At 42.9% G+C, this 22,106-nt stretch overlaps 1 protein-coding gene across 1 annotated transcript in view; it reads left to right on the top strand.

Annotated features, from left to right (window-relative positions):
* The window catches only part of LOC145337189 (adenosine deaminase domain-containing protein 1-like), an 87,059-nt gene extending 76,201 nt beyond the window's left edge, over positions 1–10,858 (top strand). Inside the window, exons 9-12 of the mRNA XM_080181996.1 lie at positions 317–531; positions 4,217–4,451; positions 8,544–8,676; positions 10,711–10,858. Of these exons, the coding sequence (XP_080038122.1) occupies positions 317–531; positions 4,217–4,451; positions 8,544–8,676; positions 10,711–10,821 (694 nt within the window). The 3' untranslated portion in view covers positions 10,822–10,858. The remainder of the gene's footprint in view (positions 1–316; positions 532–4,216; positions 4,452–8,543; positions 8,677–10,710) is intronic.
* Positions 10,859–22,106: the final 11,248 nt, after the last annotated feature.

Raw genomic sequence — 22,106 nt, 5'->3', positions numbered from 1 at the left:
GAAATTGAAAGCAAAGTTGATTAAATTTTCCAGTTCCAGTTGAGAAGAGGAAACAGCATTAACAGTCATCAAGCACAGGGAGAAAGAGCTGAGGGCGGGGGTTGAGTGGGATTGGAACTTCTTTAGATCGCTCTTTTCTGACTTGTATTGGCAGCTTAATGCTTAGGATAAGCTGCTCCAATGTTTTCACATGGGGTGAAGTTGTCAGTACAAACAGGGCATATGCATTTTTATTCTGTCAGGTGGAAGTTCCAGATAGAATTACTGATATTTCTCCTCTGGTTAATATATTTCACTGTGTAATTGTTTTCTACAGGGACCCAGTGCCATACCGAAACCCTGAAATGAGACTTCACATTCATTCCAAAGGTTCCGTCATGCCAGCAACAAACTGTCGCCCAAGTGTGACAGCGACTCACGTCTGCTGCATGACTGCAAGTGATAAACTGAGCCGGTGGATGGTGCTGGGAGTGCAGGGAGCCCTTCTCAGCCACTTTATCAAACCTCTGTACATCACTAGTGTTGTCCTTCGTAAGTAAAACGCATTTCATTTGGAAAAGAAACAATAAAGTAATGTAGTCATTTTTCATCGGCGTTTTGAATTGTATAGAAACTGAATTGGCATTATTGTGGCTAACTGCCTTCAAATTATTTGCTGAGTGCCTCTCCATTGTCTGTAGTTCCTAGCAGACTGATTTCCTTTTGTATGTGCGTTCACGGCTTACCTGACTAATTTGTCACCAGGGTCCAAATTAAGTGGTTTTCTTGTGGCAAAATGTATGGAATGCTGCACAGAGAAGGGGTATCCTTAGAACGTAGAACATAGAAAAACTACAGCACATACAGGCCCTTCAGCCCACAAGTTGTGCCGATCATATCCCTACCTACTAGGCTTACCTGTAACCCTCAATCCTATTAAGTCCTATGTACTCGTCCAGAAGTCTCTTAAAAGACCCCAGCGAATTTGCCTCCGCCAGCACCGACGGCAGCCAATTCCACTCACCCACCACCCTCTGAGTGAAAAACTTACCCCTGTCATTTCCTCTGTACCTGCTCCCCAGCACCTTAAACCTGTGTCCTCTCGTAGCAACCATTTCAACCCTGGGAAAAGGCCTCTGAGAATCCACCCGGTCTATACTTCCCAATATCTTATACACCTTTATTCGGTCACCTCTCATCCTTCGTCTCTCTAAGGAGAAAAGACCGAGCTCCGTCAATCTATACTCACAAGGCATGCCACCCAATCCAGGCAACATCCTTGTAAACCTCCTCTGCACCCTTTCAATAGCTTCCACATTTCTCCTGTAATGAAGTGACCAGCACTGAGCACAGTACTCCAAGTGGGGTCTGACCAGCGTCTTATAAAGCTGCAGCATTATCACCCGACTCCTAAACTCAGTCCCTTGATTGATGAAGGCCAGTACACCATACGCCTTCTTAACCACATCCTCTACCTGCGAGGCCAATTTAAGAGTCCTATGGACCCGGACTCCAAGGTCCTCCTGATCCTCTACACTGCTGAGAGTCTTACCCTTGATATTATATTCCTTCATCCCATTTGACCTGCCAAAATGGATCACTACACATTTATCAGGGTTGAAGTCCATCTGCCACTTCTCCACCCAATTTTGCATCCTATCTAAGTCACGCTGCAACTTCTGACATCCCTCCAAACTATCCACAACACCACCAACCTTCGTGTCATTGGTAAACTTAACAACCCATCCCTCCACCTCCTCATCCAGGTCATTTATGAAAATTACAAACAGCAAGGGTCCCAGAACAGATCCCTGGGGCACTCCACTGTTGACCGACCTCAATGTGTTTAGTCACATTTTCAAAAACCTCAACCAGGCTTGTAAGGCACGGTCTGCCTTTGACAAAGCCGTGCTGACTACTAGCGATCATGCTAAATTTCTCTAAATATTGATAAATCCTGTCCCTCAGGATCTTCTCCATCAGCTTACCAACCACTGAGGTTAGACTCACCGGTCGGTAATTTCCTGGGCTATCCCTATTCCCTTTCTTGAATATAGGAACCACTTCCGTAATCCTCTGGAACCTCTCCCGTCTCCATCGACGACGCAAAGATCATTGCCAGGGGATCTGCAATCTCTTCCCTCGCCTCCCACAGTAACCTGGGGTACGTCCCATCCGGTCTTGGCGACTTATCTGTCTTGATGATATTCAAAATTTCCAACACATCCTCTTTCTTAATGTCCACATACTCAAATCTTTTTGGTCCACCGCAAGCCTGCAGTACAACCACCCAGATTTTTTTCCACCTTGAATACCAATGTAAAGTATTCATTAAGCACCTCTGTTATTTCTACAGGTTCTGTACAAACTTTCCCACCTTCACATTTTATAGGTCCTATTCCTTCACATCTCATCGTTTTACTCTTGATATATTTGTAGAGCACCTTCGGGTTCTCCTTAATCTTACCTGCAAAGGCCTTCTCATGACCCCTTCTGGCTCTCCTAATTTCCTTCTTCAGTTCCTTCCTACAAGCTGTATACTCCTCTAGATCCCTAACATCTCCTAGCTCTCTGAACCTTTCGTACGCTTTCCTTTTCTTTTTGACTAGGTTCATTACAACTTCTGTGCACCACGGTTCCCTTAACCTACCAAAACCTCTCTGTCTCATTGGAACGTTGTCGTGCAGAACTCCAGACAAACATTCCTTGAAAATCTGCCACCTTACTTCGGTACTTTTCCCCGAGAATACCTCCTTCCAATTTTCTCGTCTAATTTCCTGCCTGATGGCTTCATATTTCCCCTTACTCCAGATAAACACTTTCCTAGCTTGCCTGATCCTATCTCTTTCCAGTGCTAGCGTAAAGGAGATAGAGTTGTGATCATTATCCCCAAAATGCTCTCTCACAGAGGTCCAACACCTGTCCAGGTTCATTAGCCAGTAACAGATTGAGTACAGCCTCTCCTGTCGTAGGCTTAGCCACATACTGTGTCAGGAAACCCTCCTGAACACACCTAACAAACTCCTCCCCATCCACACCCCTTACCTTGGGATATTCCAATCGATGTTTGGGAAATTAAAGTCTCCCATCCATGACAATTCTTATTACTACATCTGTCTAGGATTTGTTTCCCTATCTGCTCCTCAACATCGCTGTTACTATCGGGCGGCCTATAGAAAACACCCAGTAAAGTTATTGACCCCTTCCTGTTCCTAACTTCCACCCACAGAGACTCCGTAGACAATTCCTCCATGGCGTCCACCTTCTCTACAGCCGTGACACTATCCCTGATCAACAGTGCCACTCCTCCTCCCCCCTCCTGTCCTTTCTGAAACATTTGAAACCCGGCACCTGAAGTATCCAGTCCTGTCCCTGAGACATCCAAGTCTCTGTAATGGCCACCACATCACATTTCCAAGCAGCGATCCACGCTCTAACCTCATTCACTTTATTCACCACACTCCTGACATTAGAATAGACACATCTCAAATCTTCGGCCTGAGCGCTCCCCTTCTCCATCACCCGTCTATCCTCCCTCTTACACTGTCTACATTCCTTCTCTATTTGCAAGCTAACCTCCTTGCTCCCAGTCACCTCATCTCGATTCCCTCCCCCGAACGTTTCTAGTTTAAAGTCTCCCTAGTAGCCTTATCCAACCTTCCCGCCAGGATATTGGTCCCTCTGGGATTCAAGTGCGACCTGTCTTTGTCTTGACAGGTCACACCTGCCCCAAAAGAGGTCCCAATGATCCAGGGACCTGAATCACTGTCCCCTGCTCCAGTCCCTCAGCCACACATTTATCCTCCACCTCATTCCATTCCTGCTCTCCCTTTCCCCTGTATCTGTGTATCCACAGAACAGGTGAAACAGTTGTATTAAGCCTGTGAGGGTTTTCACTGATTATTTTTCACGCAGCTAACCAAATTTATCCCTTATTTAGCCCAAGGTGATTACCCAGAATTTACAATTGAAACTGGGACCTCAATATGTTGGGCACAGATCAGGTTCCCTCTGTGCGAATCTCAGTGTTTGAGCATTTGCAAAGATGCTGCATGAGGTTGTGCTTCTGAACAGAATATTACTGAGGCACACTACCTTAACACAGTTTTAAAAAATACATTTGAATGTTAAGTGCTGCAACTTCCAACCCAGACACGTAAGCAGAAAAGTGAATGATAAATTTGGGGAGGTAATAACTTTCTCATAGTGAAAGCCTTTTTTTGTGTTTTGAAACTAGCTGGCCAATTTCATCCGATGCAGATCGTCACCAAAGCAATCAATCAGCGTGTGGATGAGAGCTTGAATGAGAAGCTTCCTGATCTGTTCACTGCTGTGAGAGCACATTTCTCCCATTGTGGTGAGGAAGAACCAACGGAAGTTGAACCACTTTATAAAAAGCTGAGCATTAACTGGTGTCGGGGGGATAAAACTGTGGAAATAGTGGATGGAACCACAGGACAGGTCATAGAAGAGTAAGTTTTAACGATCCTGCTTTAGTAGCAAGGGTTACGACATGAATGAAATATTAGTGTTTAAAACAAATGCATTACAATTCCTTTTAACTGGCCAGAAATTGTTCCTTTTAGGGTAAAACTGACAGTAGATGTTATTATTCTCAGGTAAACACTTGTACCAAATTGGCATCTGCACTACTTTAACATGGCTGTTCAAGGGTGTCAGATATTTTTGAGCATCAGTTGGAAAATGGAGGACTCATCATGACTCTCCGACACTTGAAACTATGATAGATCTCCTCACTCGCTGACTCTCCCAGATTTGATGATGCTATCTCAGTCCATGACCTATCCCCAGACTTTGGAATATAAACTCTGCTTTTTGATTCTGAACTAGGATATCACAGAACATTTTGGTAGAGATGAGTTGATGGAATAGCAGGCTGTAATTTCTGCTATGTACTGAGAAGCTAAGCTTAAATCCTGATTTGGGAACATAAGAGTAGGAGTGCGCCAATCAACCCCCTCGAGCCTGCTCCACCATTTAACGAGATCATAGCTGATCTTCTCACTCTACACTACCTTCCTGTACAATGTCGTTTGAGTCTTAAAATGCCCTCTGAAATGGATTCAGTTCAAGGGAAATTAGGGATGGGAAATAAATGCTGGCCAATGACGCTCATGTCTCATTGAAAGAACATAGAACATTACAGCGCAAAACAGGCCCTTCGGCCCACGATGTTGCGCCGACCAGTTACAAAACAATGACCCACTAACCTAAACCACTCCCTTTTCGTTCATAAACCTATCCACGGATCTCTTAAACACCCCCAAACTAGGCGCATTTACAACTGCAGCAGGCAGGGCATTCCAATCCCTCACCACCCTCTGGGTAAAGAACCTACCCCTGACATCCGTCCTATAACTACCCCCCCTTAATTTAAAGCCATGCCCCCTTGTGCTAGATTTCTCCATCAGAGGAAAAAGGCTATCACTATCCACCCTATCTAAACCTCTAATCATCTTATATGTTTCAATAAGATCCCCTCTTAGCCGCCTTCTTTCCAGCGAAAACAACCCCAAATCCCTCAGCCTCTCCTCATAGGACCTCCCCTCCATACCAGGCAACATCCTGGTAAACCTCCTCTGCACCCTCTCCAAAGCCTCCACATCCTTCCTGTAATGTGGGGACCAGAACTGCACACAGTACTCCAAGTGCGGCCGCACCAGAGTTGTGTACAGTTGCAACATAACGCTGCGACTCCTAAATTCAATCCCCCTACTAATAAATGCCAAGACACCGTATGCCTTCTTAACAACCTTATCTACTTGATTCCCAACTTTCAGGAATCTATGTACACATACACCTAGATCCCTCTGCTCATCCACACTATTCAAAGTCCTCCCGTTAGCCCTATACTCAACACATCTGTTATTCCTACCAAAGTGAATTACCTCACACTTCTCCCCCATTAAACTCCATCCGCCACCTCTCGGCCCAGCTCTGCAACCTGTCTAAGTCTTCCTGCAAACTATGACACCCTTCCTCACAATCTACCACACCTCCGACTTTGGTGTCATCAGCAAATTTACTAATCCACCCAACTATACCCTCATCCAGATCATTAATAAAAATTACAAACAGCAGTGGCCCCAAAACAGATCCCTGAGGCACACCACTCGTAACCGAACTCCATGATGAATATTTACCATCAACCACCACCCTCTGTCTCCTATCCGCTAGCCAATTCCTGATCCAATTCCCTAGATCACCCCCAATCCCATACATCTGCATTTTCTGCAGAAGCCTACCATGGTGAACCTTATCAAACGCCTTACTAAAATCCATATACACCACGTCCACTGCCTTACCCCCATCCACCTCTTTGGTCACTTTCTCAAAAAACTCAATAAGGTTAGTAAGGCACGACCTACCCGCCACAAAACCATGCTGACTATCTCCAATCAATTCATTACTCTCCAAATAACTATAAATCCTATCCCTAATAATTTTTTCTAAAACCTTGCCCACAACAGAAGTGAGACTCACCGGTCTATAATTCCCGGGGAAGTCTCTGTTCCCCTTCTTAAACAATGGGACAACATTCGCTAACCTCCAATCTTCCGGTACTATACCAGAGGCCAACGACGACCTGAAGATCACAGCCAGAGGCTCTGCAATCACTTCTCTTGCCTCCCAGAGAATCCTGGGGTAAATCCCATCCGGACCAGGGGAATTATCTATTTTCAGACCCTCCAGAATATCCAGCACATCCTCCTTATCAACTGTAACACTGTCAATTCTACTCCCCTGCAACCCAGTGTCCTCCTCAGCTATATCCATGTCCCCCTGCGTGAACACCGAAGAGAAATATTGGTTCAATGCCTCTCCAATCTCCTCCGGTTCCACACATAACTTCCCTCTGCTGTCTATAACTGAATTGAAAAAGACACTCAAATGTGGCACCATCAAGGACAAAGCAATGTGCTTGATTTGCACTCTATCCACACACATTCACTCCCTTCACTACTGATACAGTGACTGGTGTGTACCATTTCCAAGCTGCACAATAGGAACTCGTTATGCTTCCCTAGAAGCATTACCATCTAGAAGGTCAAGAGCAGAAGGCTCCTGGAAGTGTTTCCCCACCTCCCCCAAGCAATTCACACCCTAATTTGGAACTATTTTGCCACTCCTTCACTGCCACTGGCTTACAATCCTAGAACTCCCTCCCTAACAGTAGTATGGGTGTACCTACTCCACGCGTACTGCAACTGTTCAAGAAAGCAGCTCACCATCACTTTTTAAAGGGAAATTAGGTATGAGTAATAAATGCTGGCCTAGCCAGCAACACCCACATCCCTGAGAGTATGCCCTGGTTCTAGACACCCACCCACAACCAGGGAAACATCAAGCCCTTTTAATAATGCTTTAGATCACTTCTCTTCTGAACACCAGAGAATATAGGACCATAATCTTCACAATCTTTCCTCATAGGATAATCACACCAGCCCCAGGGTTAGTCTGATGAACCTTTATTGCATTCCCCCAGTGGGCAGTATATCCTTCCTTGGGTAAGGATACCACAGCTGCATGCAATACTCAAGGTGTGATCTTTCCAGAGAGAGTTGTAGCAAAATCTCTCTCATTCCTGTACTCCAATCTCCTTGCAATGAAGGCTAATTTCCATTTACCTTCCTAATTGCTTGTTCCACCTGCATGTTAGCTTTGTGACTTATGAACAAGGATACCCTTGGACACCAACATTAGCCAGTCTCCCCATTTAAGAACTACTGTGTATTTCTGTTTTTCCTACCAAAGTGGATGGTTTGACAATTTTCCTGTTATATTCCAACTACCATGTCTGTCTAAACCTCCATGAAGCCTCTTCACATCCTCCTCATTACTGGCATTTCCACCAAGCACTGATCCTTGCAGCACCCCACGAGTCACAGCTTGCTAAGCAAACTTTCCTGCAACAATTTTACCCAATAATAGATCAACCCAAGAAAGAAAGATGTAAAAGTTGAATGCATGGAAATATTGAGGATTACAGATCAATTAAAACCTGCAAAAATAAATTGTAAGTAATTAAATGTGACCCTGTATTGAGAGACCATATGCTGCAAGGCATTCTGCACAGCGTCAAAAATAATCATTTTAAAAGAACAATAGAGAATCAGAGATAACAAAACCACAGAACCTCTGATTTAAAGTGCGCACTAATAGTGTGTTTTTGTTTTAGCACAGTTTGTAAATAGCAGAATTTCCCTGAGTAGTACTGTCTGAATTTTCATTTTTGCCCGGGTACTGGTGAAGGAACATAATTCACCCTTTTTATCTGGTTTCTTATGGGAAGAAGTCTTAATTTATTGTGACAATTATTATGAATATATTAGGAGTGCTAATAAGGGATAGCTGTATTGAACTTTACAGCACCTCGTATTGTCGGTAAGTGACTGGTGTTTGTTCTGTGTTGGCAAAGCTCAGAAATAGATTCAGGACAATTTAGTTTCTAAGATGTGGGGATCTGCTGCAATTTCTATTTCTAGGGTAGATTTGCCTTTTTAAAAACTATTTACTAAACACCTTTGTTCTTGTTTTTCGAGTTCCCCTTTTAAAAATGGAGCCAACACTGCTAGCCGTTTGTGCAAGGCTGCTGCATTATATTCCTTTCGGTGTGTAGCAAAGGAAATGAACAGACAAGATTTACTAGATCTATCAACTAGTCATGAAGCCAAGGTAAACAGTTTTTCATATGTAAAAGGAAATGTCCTTGCAGGGGTTCTTTATATTTAAATATTTAAACAGTGAGCAAGTACTAAGTAAAGTCTATGTTCAAAATGAAGGAACTAAAATAGATGGAATTGAGTGAAGGAATCCCATGGAACCCACCTGTCACAATGCAAAACCATCATCATTGGCTGAAATTTTATTTTTGACGTGTAACTGTTTGGCCTTTAAAATCTTTGATCAGATTTTTAGTGGGTCATCTCGAACACCTTTATAACTGATTTGTAAAATGCTTTTTGGCCTATTGACTCCATAAAATGACTGGCTTGTACCATTACATTGCTGTATTTCCCACAGCAATCTAAGTAACACTGAGAATGCTTACATTAGTGCACTAATACTTTATTTACGTCCTCCATTTCTCCACAGCCAGATCTTTGCTTGTTTTCAGATCCATTTATTCTTTTGTAAAGCATGGATCTGCTTTCTACATTCTTGCTGAAAAATAGTGTTGAAACTAAATCTGCATTACCATTACTTGAATTTCCAATGTCTGTACAGTCTGCCAGTGATGTAAAGATCCCAAACTTTTGTGGCAGCAATGGCAGTAAAGCAAAAGAATTGCAGCCATCATGGAGTTCCTACAAAGAAAGTAATTTTCGTTTGGTTGACAGAATTTTGATTTGATTTCTTATTGTCACGTGTATTGGTATACAGTGAAAAGTATTGTTTCTTGCACATTGTACAGACAAACCATACTGTTTGTAGAGAGGGGAAGGAGAGAATGCGGAATGTAGTGTTAAATCATAGCTAGGGTGTAGAGAAAGATTAACTTAATGCAAGGTAGGTCCATTCAAAAGTCTGATGGCAGCAGAGAACAAGCTGTTCTTGGGTCAGTTGGTACTTGACCTCAGAATTTTTGTCTTTTTCTCGATGGGATAAGGTAAAAGAGGGACTGTCCGGGCTGCTTGGGGTTCTTAATTAGGTTGGCTGCTTTGCTGAGGCAGCGGGAAGTGTAGACAGAGTCAGTAGATGGGAGGCTGGTTTACGTGATCGATTCGGCTTCATTCATGATCTTTTGTGGTTTCTTGCAGTCTTGGGCAGAGCAGGAGCCACACCAAGCTGTGATACAACCAGAAAGATATATCTGTAAAGGCTGGTGAGAGTTGTAGCTGACATGCCAAATTTCCTTAGTCTCCTGAGAAAGTAGAGGTGTTGGTGGGCTTTCTTAACTATACTGTCTTATATATTTGAGTTAAAAATGTTTTCTTAACATTGGCTGTAATTCGCCCCATACAGGCTGGCAGGATTCTCTGGTCCTGCCGACAACACACCTCCTCCTGTGGCTTTCCCAGCAACGTGGAGTAACATCAATGGGAAATGCCATTGATAGCAGTGGGACTAGAAAATCCTGCTGGCAATGAACGGCGCACCACCTCCTGTCATTGAGGAACACGTGGCTGAGAAGCAGAGTCCTGCCCATTGTTAATTTCACATCAGTTTTATTTTATTTAAAGCTTCACTTAAGTTTTCAAAATCTATGAACATAGTTGTGATGACACAGATGTTGCAAGAGGAGCCAGAAACCTTGCAGGATGTGGTTTTCTGAGACTTCTAGTGATCCTACTGAAAACAATGAATAGCTAGTATTGAATGTCCGTGACATTTATTTACAGGTGCAGAGAGGCTGGGTGCATTGGCACCTGTAAACGACAGCTGTGCACCGCTGGCCTACACAATCATCAATTTAGGTTTGTACTCTGGAAGTAATAAATTAAACTCGAACAACTACACATTCACTTTTGTTTCACTGGTTCTGAAGAGACATCTTGCCATTGTAATCAGGATGGTTTAGAACAGATTCTAAGGTTTTCAAATAATTTTGAAACTTGAAATAATCTTGCTGCGGCTAGCAGAATCTTTATCAGAGTGCTGATCTTGTTATTGCTTATCTGATTTGGTGATTAAAGATTGCAGGAAGTTATCTACACATTTCTTTATTTTCAAAGTGACCTCTAATGATTGTCTCTATAACCATTTTAGATGAATGCCAAGAGCTATCAAGAAGCCAAGGGAATCCTGAATTATCATTTCATTTCCACTGGAGCAGGGCCATGGCCACAGAAACGACTTGTTGACAACTTCAGCAAATGAGTCTCACTGCAACGCAAAAGTAATATTTCACTGATTTTTTATTTGACTCTTGAATAGAGGTAATTTTCCTTTTGCTTGTAAAAGCATGTTTGTTTGAAATTATTGTCAAGTTTTTTTTGTTCTAAAGGACATCCAATCAAAGTGCTTTCTGGTGTAATGTTAAGGTCCAATTTCAGGCCCGTTACAGAATGAATAAAATCAGTGTTGTACTTCGTTTAAATAAAAAATATTACAATATGGTCCATACATTGTACTAGAACGAGTATTGTTTAATATGGAAAGTAGGTGCTGTTTTTCCACACCTTCCTCCAGCACTTTAGTTTAAATCTGAACAAGAATATCAGCTGCTCTCCTGAGTGACGATATTAGTCCAATCTCTGAAGTGAAGCCCACTACTCTGTCCTAGCAAGAACAGGAATAGAGCACTTAGACCGTATGATATTGAATGAAATCATGACTTAACTATATGTACTCACCTTTTGCCCCATGTTCCTTCATATCTTGGGTTATAGAACATTACACCACGGCACAGGCCTTTCGGTCCTCAATGTTGTGCCAGGATAGGTCCAAACCCAAGATCAAGCTATCCCACTCCCTATAATTCTGGTGCGCTCCATGTGCCTATCAAATAACCACTTAAAGTTCCTAAAGTGTCCCACTCCACTATCACAGCAGGCAGTCCTTTCCACATCCCAACCACTCTCTGAGTGAAGAATCTATCTCGGACATCCCTCCTATATCTCTTACCATGACCTTACAGTTATGCTCCCTAGTAACAGCTACGTCCACCCGAGGAAATAGTCTCAGCACGTCCGCTCCATCTATCCCTCTCATCATCTTATAAACTTCTATTAAGTCGTCGCTCATCCCCCTCCGCTCTAAAGAGAAAAGCCCCAGCTCCCTCAAACTTCCCTCATAAGACCTACCCTCCAAACCAGGCAGCATCTCCTCTGCACTCCAATGCTTCCACATCCTTCTTATAATGAGGTGGCCAGAACTGAACACACGATTCCAAATGTGGTCTCACCAACGTCAGGTATAGTTGCAGCATAACCCCTCAGCTCTTAAACTCAAACCCCCGTAATAAAGGCTAACACACCATAAGCCTTCTTCATGGCTCTATCCACTTGAGTGGCAACCTTCAGAGATATGTGGATATGAACCCCAAGACCTCTCTGTTCCTCCACATTCCTCAGAACCCTGCCGTTGACTCTGTAATCCGCATTCAAGTTTGTCCTACCAAAATTAATCACCTCACACTTATCAGCGTTAAACTCCATCTGCCACTTTTTGGCCCAGCTCTGCATCCTGTCAATGTCTCTTTGCAGCCTGCAAGAACCCTCCACTTCATCCACTACTCCACCAATCTTGGTGTCGTCAGCAAATTTACTAACCCACTCTTCAGCCCCCTCTTCCAATTCATTGATAAAAATCACAAGTAGCAGAGGACCCAGCATTGACCTCTGTGGTACACCACTGGTAACTGGTAACTTACGAAAATCTATTAATCTTGCATTTAAAATTAAACATTCACACAATATCACCTATGCTCTGCAGCAGGGAATACCAAACTTTTACCACCTTGGTGTGTACATGTGCTCCCTAACTTCAATCCCAAAGCACCCCTCTCAAGATTTTAGGTCATGTTCTCTGGTCTTGTAGATGGAGGAGGAAGGGCTACTACTCCCTCAGCATTCACTTGATTAATGACCACAACAAGAGCTTCCTCCATGTATATGCTTGCTTTCCTGACAGCTGCCTCAGATCTTCACTCAAATCCCCAAAGTGTGTGGTCAAATCCTAGGGAACAAGGGTTAACCCTTGAAGAGATAACTCCTGACCTATCTGGGAGCACCAGACAGAGAGGCAATGCCACGTACTCAGTTGGACAGTCATTGACTGGGTATTGTGTTTCGGGGTATGCAGTTCTGATAACTTGGACCAGTCAGTTCATGCCCTCCAATACTCACCTGAGAAGCTCTTGGTCGATTTTGAGGATAATGATGCTCTGGAAGGAGACAGCTCTTCAGGGCAGGAGGAAGTGGAGACGGAGTGAGAAAAAGCTGAACAGAGTGGCGCTGCTTTTGCATGATGAGGATGTCCTGAAGCATGGTACATTGGGGAGATCATGCTGACGCTACGACAACGGATGAGTGAAGTTCACTCGACAATCACCAGGCAAGACTGTTCCCTTCCTGTTGGCGAACACTTCAGCGGTCATGGGCATTCAGCCTCTGATCTTCGGGTAAGCGTTCTCCAAGGCGGCCTTCACGACACACGACAGCGCAGAGTCACTGAGCAGAGACTGATAGCCAAGTTCCGCACACGAGGATGGTGTCAACCGGGATTTTGGATTCATGTCGCACTATCTGTAACCCCCATGATTTGCCTGGGCTTGTAAAATCTCACTTACTGTCCTGTCTGGAGACAATACACCTCTCTTTAACTCAATGCTCTCTCCATTCACATTGTCTGAGTCTTTAAGACTTGAATAGCAGGTTAGCTGTAAAGACTCGCATTCTAATCAATATTCTGTAAACAGTGTGTGCTGTCATGTGCTCTGTCAGAGACCAGAACTCTCCACTGACCTAACGAAGGGGCAAACCCTGAAAGCTTGTGGGTTTACTATCAAATAAACCTGTTGGACTTTAACCTGGTGTTGTGAGACTTCTTACTGTGTTTACCCCAGTCCAACGCTGGCATCTCCACATCATGACCACTGGTATTCACCCAGTGGCAGGCAGTGGATTCTCCATTCAGGAAGCTCAGAAGGATGTTTTATTCAAAGGCATTCTGAGAGAGCCAGTGTCAGAAGGAGGAGTCGACTACCTCCCCACCCTTGCTGATGTCTGAGAGGTATTGATCGGGTGGATTCTCAGAGGCTTTTTCTCAGGGCTGAAATGGCTGTTACAAGAGGACACAGGTTTAGGGTGCTGGGGAGTAGGTACAGAGGAGATGTCAGGGGTAAATGTTTCACTCAAGGGGGTGGTGGGTGAGTGGAATCAGCTGCCGTTGGTGATGGTGGAGGCAAATTCGATAGGGTCTTTTAAGAGGCTTCTGGATGAATACATGGGACTTAATAGGATTTAGGGCTATAGGTAAGCCTAGTAGGTAGAGACATGATCGGTGCAACTTGTGGGCCGAAGGGCCTGTTTGTGCTGTAGTTTTTCTATGTTCTAACTAGATATGGATAAAAGTGAGTCAGGCCAGTAAAGTATGCTATTGTAAATAACTTGTACATATAATGCATCAAATTCCATTGTTGCATATGTTATCTCTCTCTTTCTTGTCAGTGCTTAATATTCAGATCCAGGAAGCCACTTCTTACTCAGTCACAGTGGGTGCAGCTATTATTCATTTTTCATCTTCGCCTTCAAGGGAACATCATTGCACTGATGTTTTATGAAAGGAATTGAGAATTTTAATGATCCACCCTACCTGAGAGCTTCAGTCAGCGTAATCCTTTTCTTCAGAGATACAACACTGGAAGCATTAACTCTGCTTTTCTCCCAAGAGGTTGTCACTATTTCATATCTTTATTTCAGAATCCATAATATTTTGCTTCAGTCATCCTTCTAGCGTCTGAAATATAAAATAGTCATCTCAATCTTCCCATTTATTTGAGAAAACTGCTATTTCATATTGTCACAGACAACGTTTTTGCTTTCTTACTGCCTGTGATCAGGATGCTTTGTATGAAAAGAGGTGTCTTGTCGTACCCTTGAGTGTGTATTCCAACTGAACAATTCAGCAGCAAACTTTGGTGTGTTTAAGATAGAGGCTGAACATAACATAAGAAATAGGAGCAGGAGTAGGCCATCTAGCCCTTCGAGCCTGCCCCGCCATTCAATAAGATCATGGCTGATCTGAAGTGGCTCAGTTCCACTTTCCTGCTTTCTCCCCATAACCCTTAATTCCCTTGCCTACCAAAAACCTATCTACCCGTGTCTTAAATATATTTAGCGAGGTAGCCTCCACCACTTCAACGGGCAGAGAATTCCAGAGATTCACCACCCTTTGAGTGAAGAAGTTCCTCCTCAACTCCGTTCTAAACTACCCCCCCCCCCCCCTTATCTTGAGGCTGTGCCCTCTAGTCCTGCTGACCTTTCTGAGGGGGAAGAATCTCTCTACCTGTACCCTATCCATCCCCTTCATTATCTTATACACCTCTATAAGATCCCCCCTCATCCTTCTAAACTCCAACGAGTACAAACCCAGTCTATTCAGCCTCTCTTCATAGTTCAACCCCCTCATCTCCGGTATCAACCTAGTGAACCTCCTTTGCACTCCTTCCAAGGCCAAAATATCCTTGCGCAAGTGCTGCGACCAAAACTGCACACAGTACTCCAGCTGTGGCCTCACCAGTGCCCTGTACAGTTGCAGCAAGACCTCCCTGCTTTTATATTCTATCCCCCTCGTTATAAAGGCCAGCATCCCATTTGCCTTCCTGATCACCTGCTATTTATGACCACACGCTTGGCCCTCATTGTTCGACCTGTACACAGAAAGATCAGATACAGGTGTACTTTTAGAAATTGTGAGTCAGATAGATCATTTTAATCTTTGGTAAAAGGTACCGAACAGGTTGTGAGGCTTCTTGTAATCAAATAGCTAGGAGGTTGATCCTCAAGTGAATGAACAGTTTACATGCTGGCTGCTTGATGTTGCAGCTTACTTCTGAGTCTGCTTCTGCTCACTTTGGGTGATCACAGCTGTTGGCTGTCTTCATCCAGCCTTTCACAAGTCTGGGGCTTTTTAATGTGTGGCGTTCATGCTAATTCTGAGTCCAGTGTTGTGGGTTAACACTGAGGTTTGCGACATTAGTGTCATTGTTTTAAAAATCCAACCAGAAAATACCCCCTTGTTTACAGGAATAATATCGCCTCAGCAGTCTGGAATTTCTTTTGTTCCTTCTTGAAGAGGAGTTGTTTGTCTCCACAACTAAAGTCAGGCAACTTTAGGCACTATCTTCACTATGATGTGCTAGTACTGAGCATGGCAGCATCTCAGATTACAGCCCAACAGTTCATATCACCACCGCACCGCCCCCCCACTCACACAACACACAAAAAAACTATTTTTATCCTTTGAAAGTCTTAGCATTCATGGATCTAGTTATTGGTTGAGCTTACACAGGAGTTGGGCATTGGCCATGTGCAAAACAGCATTTAAACCAGGTCAGTTGTCAGTTCAGGAGTAAGAGCAGCTTCCAGGCCACCTACAAAGGCAATGACATAGCATCTGTATTTCATTTACAGCTTTTATCTTGCCAAGAACCAGCTCAAAATTGTGGAACTGGAGTATTGATTTGGTTTATTGTCACATGCATCAGTATACAGTGACTGGTATTGTTTCTTGTGTGCAGTACAGACAAAGCATACCGTTCATAGAGAAGGGAAGGAGAGAGTGCAGAATGTAGTATTACAATCATAGCTAGGGTGATCAACTTAATGAGATACATCCTTTCAAAAGTCTGGTAGCAGGGATGGCATTGGAGGAGTGTTCAAAATGATGAAATTGGTGTGTGATAAATTGGCTTTGATTATTATTTGAAGGCTGTTCTTGCTAAAGAAAATTCACTAGATTGGAATGAGAATGTAGTATTACAGTCATAGCTAGGGTGATCAACTTAGAGATATGTCCTTTCAAAAGTCTGGTAGCAGGGAAGAAGCTGTTCTTGAGTCGGTTGGCACAGGACCTCAGATCTTTGTATTTTTTTTCCTGACATAAGAAGATGGAAGTGAGTATTTCCAGGGTGGTAGGGTCCTTAATTATGCAGACTGCTTTTCCAGGACAGTGGGGAGTGTAGATAGTGTCAATGTATGGGAAGCTGGCTTGAGTGATGGATTGGGTTTCATTGACGACTGTTTGTAGTTTCTTGTGGTCTTGATCAGAGCAGGAGCCATACCAAGCTATTACAAGCAGAAAGAATGCTTTCTCTGGTGCATTGTCGTGGAGTTGCCAAATAGCTTCATGAGGAAGTAAAGGCATTGCTGGGCTTTCTTAACAACATATCAGCATGGAGGCACCAGGACAATTTGTTGGTGGTCTGGACACCATCTGAGGCAGAGAGTATTGATGCATTAAAGAAGAAGCCTAGGTAAGGATCAGATTCATATAGTGGTGGAACACAAATAGTATTAGGGGTGAATGACCTGGCTTTACACTGCCTATTCTACAACATCTACATTTGCTTTAATCCTTACTATTAGCAATAAAGGTCCTATGTTGCTGAACAGTCGAAGACTTTGTGGGTGGTTACCAGGGTGGCTACGAAATGAAAAGTTGGATTCAGAAACTCAATGTAAAAGATGTGACTGGGAAAGAGTGGTGGGAAAGGGATGGTATTGGAGGAGTGTTCAAAATGATGAAATTGGTGTGTGACAAATTGGCTTTTATTATTATTTGAAGGCTGTTCTTGCTAAAGAAAATTCACTGGATTGGAATGAGAATACTTACCAGTGATCTAAAAGTTTGTGGATTCCATAGACAAAGATAACAGAATACCCTCCAAATGTGCTCCACTGTAGTGGCTATGCCAAAGCATAAAAGGAGCACTTATGATGTCTAAGCAAGGACTTGGACCAACATTGTACCAGACCTAATCTTCCTGAATGGCAGAGCAGGCGAGTAGAGCAAAGTGGCCTGCTCCTGTATTTCAGACTCAGGTGGAAAAATTCTGATCATTTAATCCTGACACCACCAAATCCAATACTCGGTTCCCTCTCCTCCAACCACCCTCTACTCTCACCCCGTTAGAATTTGTCATCTACCTTTGCCAATTTGATTTGTTTAATCTTCACCCACAATTATAGGGGAGATGGAGGAATTTCAAATCTGGAATTGAAAAACTACTTTCATGGTCACCATTGCACAGATGTCCTTTAGGGAAGGAAATCCACCATCCTGAGCTCTGTCTTGCCTCTGGATGGATTTTTTGGGTCAGTCACCATCAGTTCTCGTGACAGCTACGTCATCATTTGGCCATCTCAATTGTATTTTATCTTAAGCTTCATTTTCTATTTCAAAAATCCATGCGCTCAAACCTGTACAGATGAAACAATTCATTTACTGACATTCAATTTCCTGATAAGTTTAAACCAATCCCCTTGGTGCAGAGGAATGTTTGCATTAGGAGTATGCTAAGTGGCAATGATTAAGAATGATACATGTGTCATTTCAGTCAGTTGGAAGTGGGAGAAGAACTGAAAAGGCAGTCACCAAGAATTGAAGCTCAGGGCTCGATAGTATAAAATGCAGAATGGATGCCTCCCTTAGCTGGGAGGGGTTTAGAACGGTCTCAGAGTTGGGTCTGAGAATAGGAAGAAATTCTTCAGCAAGCGGTGAATCTTTGGAATTCTTTACCCCAGAGTGTTTGAGGCTCAATTCAGGAGAGATCATGGATTTTTAGATATTAAAGATAAATGGGGATGAGATAGTGTGGATGTGTGTCTGTGTGCGCATGTGGATAGAGACAAACTGTACCAAGGTAGGGACAAATAGGACAATAGAGGTAGATCAGCCATGATCTAGTCAAATGACAAATTAGTCTTGAAGGGCCAAATGGCACTACTCCTGCTCCGGGTGATGTTCCTTGAACATGAATTCATTACTAAAATCCTCAAAAATAAAGACTGCATGCTGAACTTCAAACAAAATACAAGATCAGAACATGGAACAAGACAAAGTGGAAAGGAGAATGTGTTTACATATGTCAATGGTCCCTCCCAGCTTGACACTGCCACTGTATTTTTCTTGTCCAAGTAGTTCCAAGGCTGATGAATACTAGCCCTCAAGATGAAATAATCCAAGGAAGTTTTGTTGCACAAAGACAATAGAAGGAAGTCGACATTATTTTTGATCTCCAGGCGGTCACAAAGACATCTAGTCTCCATCTTAGAACAAGTCATTTACAGATTATTGAAAAGTATGACAACAGATGGTTCCAGTTAAGATTTATTTTGTCCCAACCATTTGTTGGGAAAGCCACAGGAGCACATCAAATGTTAGCCCATTAGCTCTGACATGTTCAACTGTAAGACTTCAGTCACACAGCTAGAAGGGGAATCCATTAAGTCACTGCCCTTGCCCTTGGTTAAATTCACTTCTAGCAACTTGTTTAGGCAATTCAGAACCAATCAAAATACAGTCAACTATTGGAAATTTATTCTGTAGATTTATACTTTGGGAATTAATTTTGGTTAGGCAACCCCCCACGCACACTGGCCATGTGAAAACGGGATCAGAGTAGAGATATTTAACCACCAGCAATCACAGCAAATCAGCACAAGAATTGGAACCTTACAGATTGAGATTCCAGAGTGTAGAGACTTTTTTAAAATTCAGTGCATGTGTTTAATACTACATAATTGGTCCCCTAAATATCAATTTAGAATGTCTACAAAATTACTTTTCTTCCCAGTTATTTAATGTTGATTGCTAACTTTGATGTTCACGTTTCCCAATAAACATGTTAACATTGGTGTCGCTGCAAAGGCGTTAAATGAAGTTTATGACCAATATTACTGTCACTAATGTTTTCAGTGCTGGATATGCCCTGGTTTTAAAAAGTGGGTGCCATGTGGGTCAGAATGCTGTGTGCTCTGATACAAAGACAACCAGCATCATTCAACCAAGGACTGAATAGTTTCTAAGTATTCTCCCTTGATATCATTCCTAATACTAGACTCCCGAAAATGACAGTTCAGATTACAGTGTATTGAATGCAAGTAGCGCAGATTGACAGGAAAAGATGGAACATCTGTCTAATTAAAAAGGCACTATCTAATAGAGTGCCAAAAAGGGGTAAGAAGGAGTCAGTGGAAGCTATGGGAATCTTCAAAGATTCTGAAGCCACAGGGAGTGTAAAGTAGACTGCACATGCCTTTCCCTCCTTCAGTAAACACCATGCTTTGATTCCATGCACATTCCAATAGTCTGACAGGCCACCAGGGAGCCTCCTCTGTGCAAATGGAGTTGAGTGACACACCACTGTAGAACTCAGATTCACTGCATTTTAACCTGCCTGTTATACTACTTGCAGTATTGTTTTTGTTTGTTCCTTCAAATTTCTTCTGTCCCCTTCAGAAGACACTGACCCATGTTCGGATACAATTCCATAGGTGTTGGTAACACTCCAGTACCAGTGGCTATCCCCCCCGCCATAGTCTTTGACCGATTTTAAGAACATGAGAAATAACAGCGAGTCACCAGTGGACTATTTAAAATAGTGCACCACAGCTAGCCTGATCCTGCTGCCAATCAGTAACTACATTTGGACACCCACATTGCAGTGCATTGCACAGCCATCAGGAGGTGCTATCCCTGCTGGTGTGTTTCTGGGACGCTTGAGATCCCATTTCAACTGTTTGAGATCCATTAGCTGGGCATACACTGATGAGCAAAAAAGAAAGCAAACCCAATTTCTTCAGCTTTGCTACTATTCTGATAATCTCCCCTGCACCTCACCAAAGCCTGATGTCCGTCTGGAAGTATGCCTACCAGAATTGGTCACTCCAGCTGGGACTTACGCAGTGACCTTTCTCTTTGATGATCTTGTGTGTCATCTTACAATTTTCTACAATTGGCAATGCGAGGTGTTCCTCGCTTTCCAGGATTTCTACTACATCCCTCTTTGCATCCAGTTTAGTTTGCTGTTATGACCAGTCAGACATGGTGCCCAAATTTGTTACCCTCCATCCCCTCTTATGGGACTTATGCCAGCAAGGCCCCCAATTTTTTAAATTCCAGATGGGATGCCCTCAAATTGTTATGCCCCTCCAGGAGAGGAGGGATGACTGGCTCTCGTTCTTTATTCAACCCCCTCAGTTAGTCACAACAGAATTACTTCAAAAAGGATTCCTTGACTTGCTGACATCTTTTTTGAGTCCCAGTAGATGTATGTGTCAATGGAAGCCAACTTAACCAGGCTCTCTTGAGTTCAGGACTGTGTTTATTAGCTATTAAACACAAATATAAATACTAAAACACATACACATGCATTCACACAGATTAGAAATGAGAAGTGAGTCAAAACAAAAGTTTAAAAATACATACAAATCAGCCTTTGACTTGTTCAAGAGGTGAAATGTTGCGGCTATTTGAAATATCTGATTCCAATAGTGCTGATTTTAGTAACTGAGTAGTTGGTTTCAAGATTCTAGTATTCAGCAATTTAGTTGAGAAGTGTCCTCCTTCCTTTTCAGCTGTTGATTTGGCTTGCTTCAGTAATCAGTGGGAGAGCAAGACTTGTATTTTTACTTGATAGGGCGGGGGAGACTCTGCTGTCTTATTGTTTCTGTGTCACACACTCTGACACACCCAGCAGTAGTCCACCAAGTTTTGCTGTTGGCTTTCATTCCAGTCTGTTGTATATACCTGGAAGGCAAAATCCACAAACTGGTCTAGGAAATCACATACAGTATATAGTTCCTGCTAAGATGATAATAGTCTTCCATTATCTCCGTAGTAGATGGCAGTTCATGTTTGCATGTCTTCTTCCTTTCAAATGTCTTTCTCTCTCTCTCTCTGCCTGAGACAGGGTGTGATATTCCATTGTCCTTTTGTATCACCTATACTGGAACAATTTAGATAGTAACTGAATTTATTTGTGACTAATAAATAAACAAACTTTCAAAAGGACATTCATGCATTTATAGCTGAGTCATAATCATTTTGCTCAGGTGTAAGTGTCTCAAAAATATCTTCTAATTCTTCGCCGCCATAATGGCCTTTTTTCGGCTGTCATCTGTCCTTGCAGAACCTTTGAATCGTTGCAGTCACTTTTGCCAACATGGGAATACAAATGATTGCTCTAAATGTACATCAAAAGATGGTAGATTGGGCATAAACAATGCTATTCATCAGCAGTAGAGATTGAACATACAACATAGAACACTACAGCACAAACAGGCCCTTCAGCCCACAAGTTGCGCCGATCACATCAATACCTACTAAGCCATAGACCTATTGAAAACCCCCAATCCCATTAGATCCCGTATACTCATCCAGAAGTCTTTTAAAAGACCCCAGCAAATTCGCCTCCACCACCACCGATGGCAGCTGATTCCATTCACTCACCACCCTCTGAGTGAACTTGTATGTAAACGCTTTCCTGCTTGTTAGATCCAGGTTTTGATTTGATTTTGATTTGATTTGATTTATTATTATCACGTGTATTCGTATACAGTGAAAAGTATTGATTTTTGCATGCTATACAGATAAAGCATACCGTTCATAGAGAAAGAAATGAGAGAGCCATAGCAATGTGCAGAGAAAAATCAACT

Source organism: Carcharhinus amblyrhynchos, unplaced genomic scaffold (assembly GCF_965287045.1).
Source record: "Carcharhinus amblyrhynchos unplaced genomic scaffold, sCarAmb.v2.hapA scaffold_44, whole genome shotgun sequence".
In the NCBI taxonomy this organism is placed as follows: domain Eukaryota; kingdom Metazoa; phylum Chordata; class Chondrichthyes; order Carcharhiniformes; family Carcharhinidae; genus Carcharhinus; species Carcharhinus amblyrhynchos.
The sequence above is the reverse complement of the archived record's forward strand: the minus strand, read 5'-3'. Positions and strand labels throughout refer to the sequence as shown.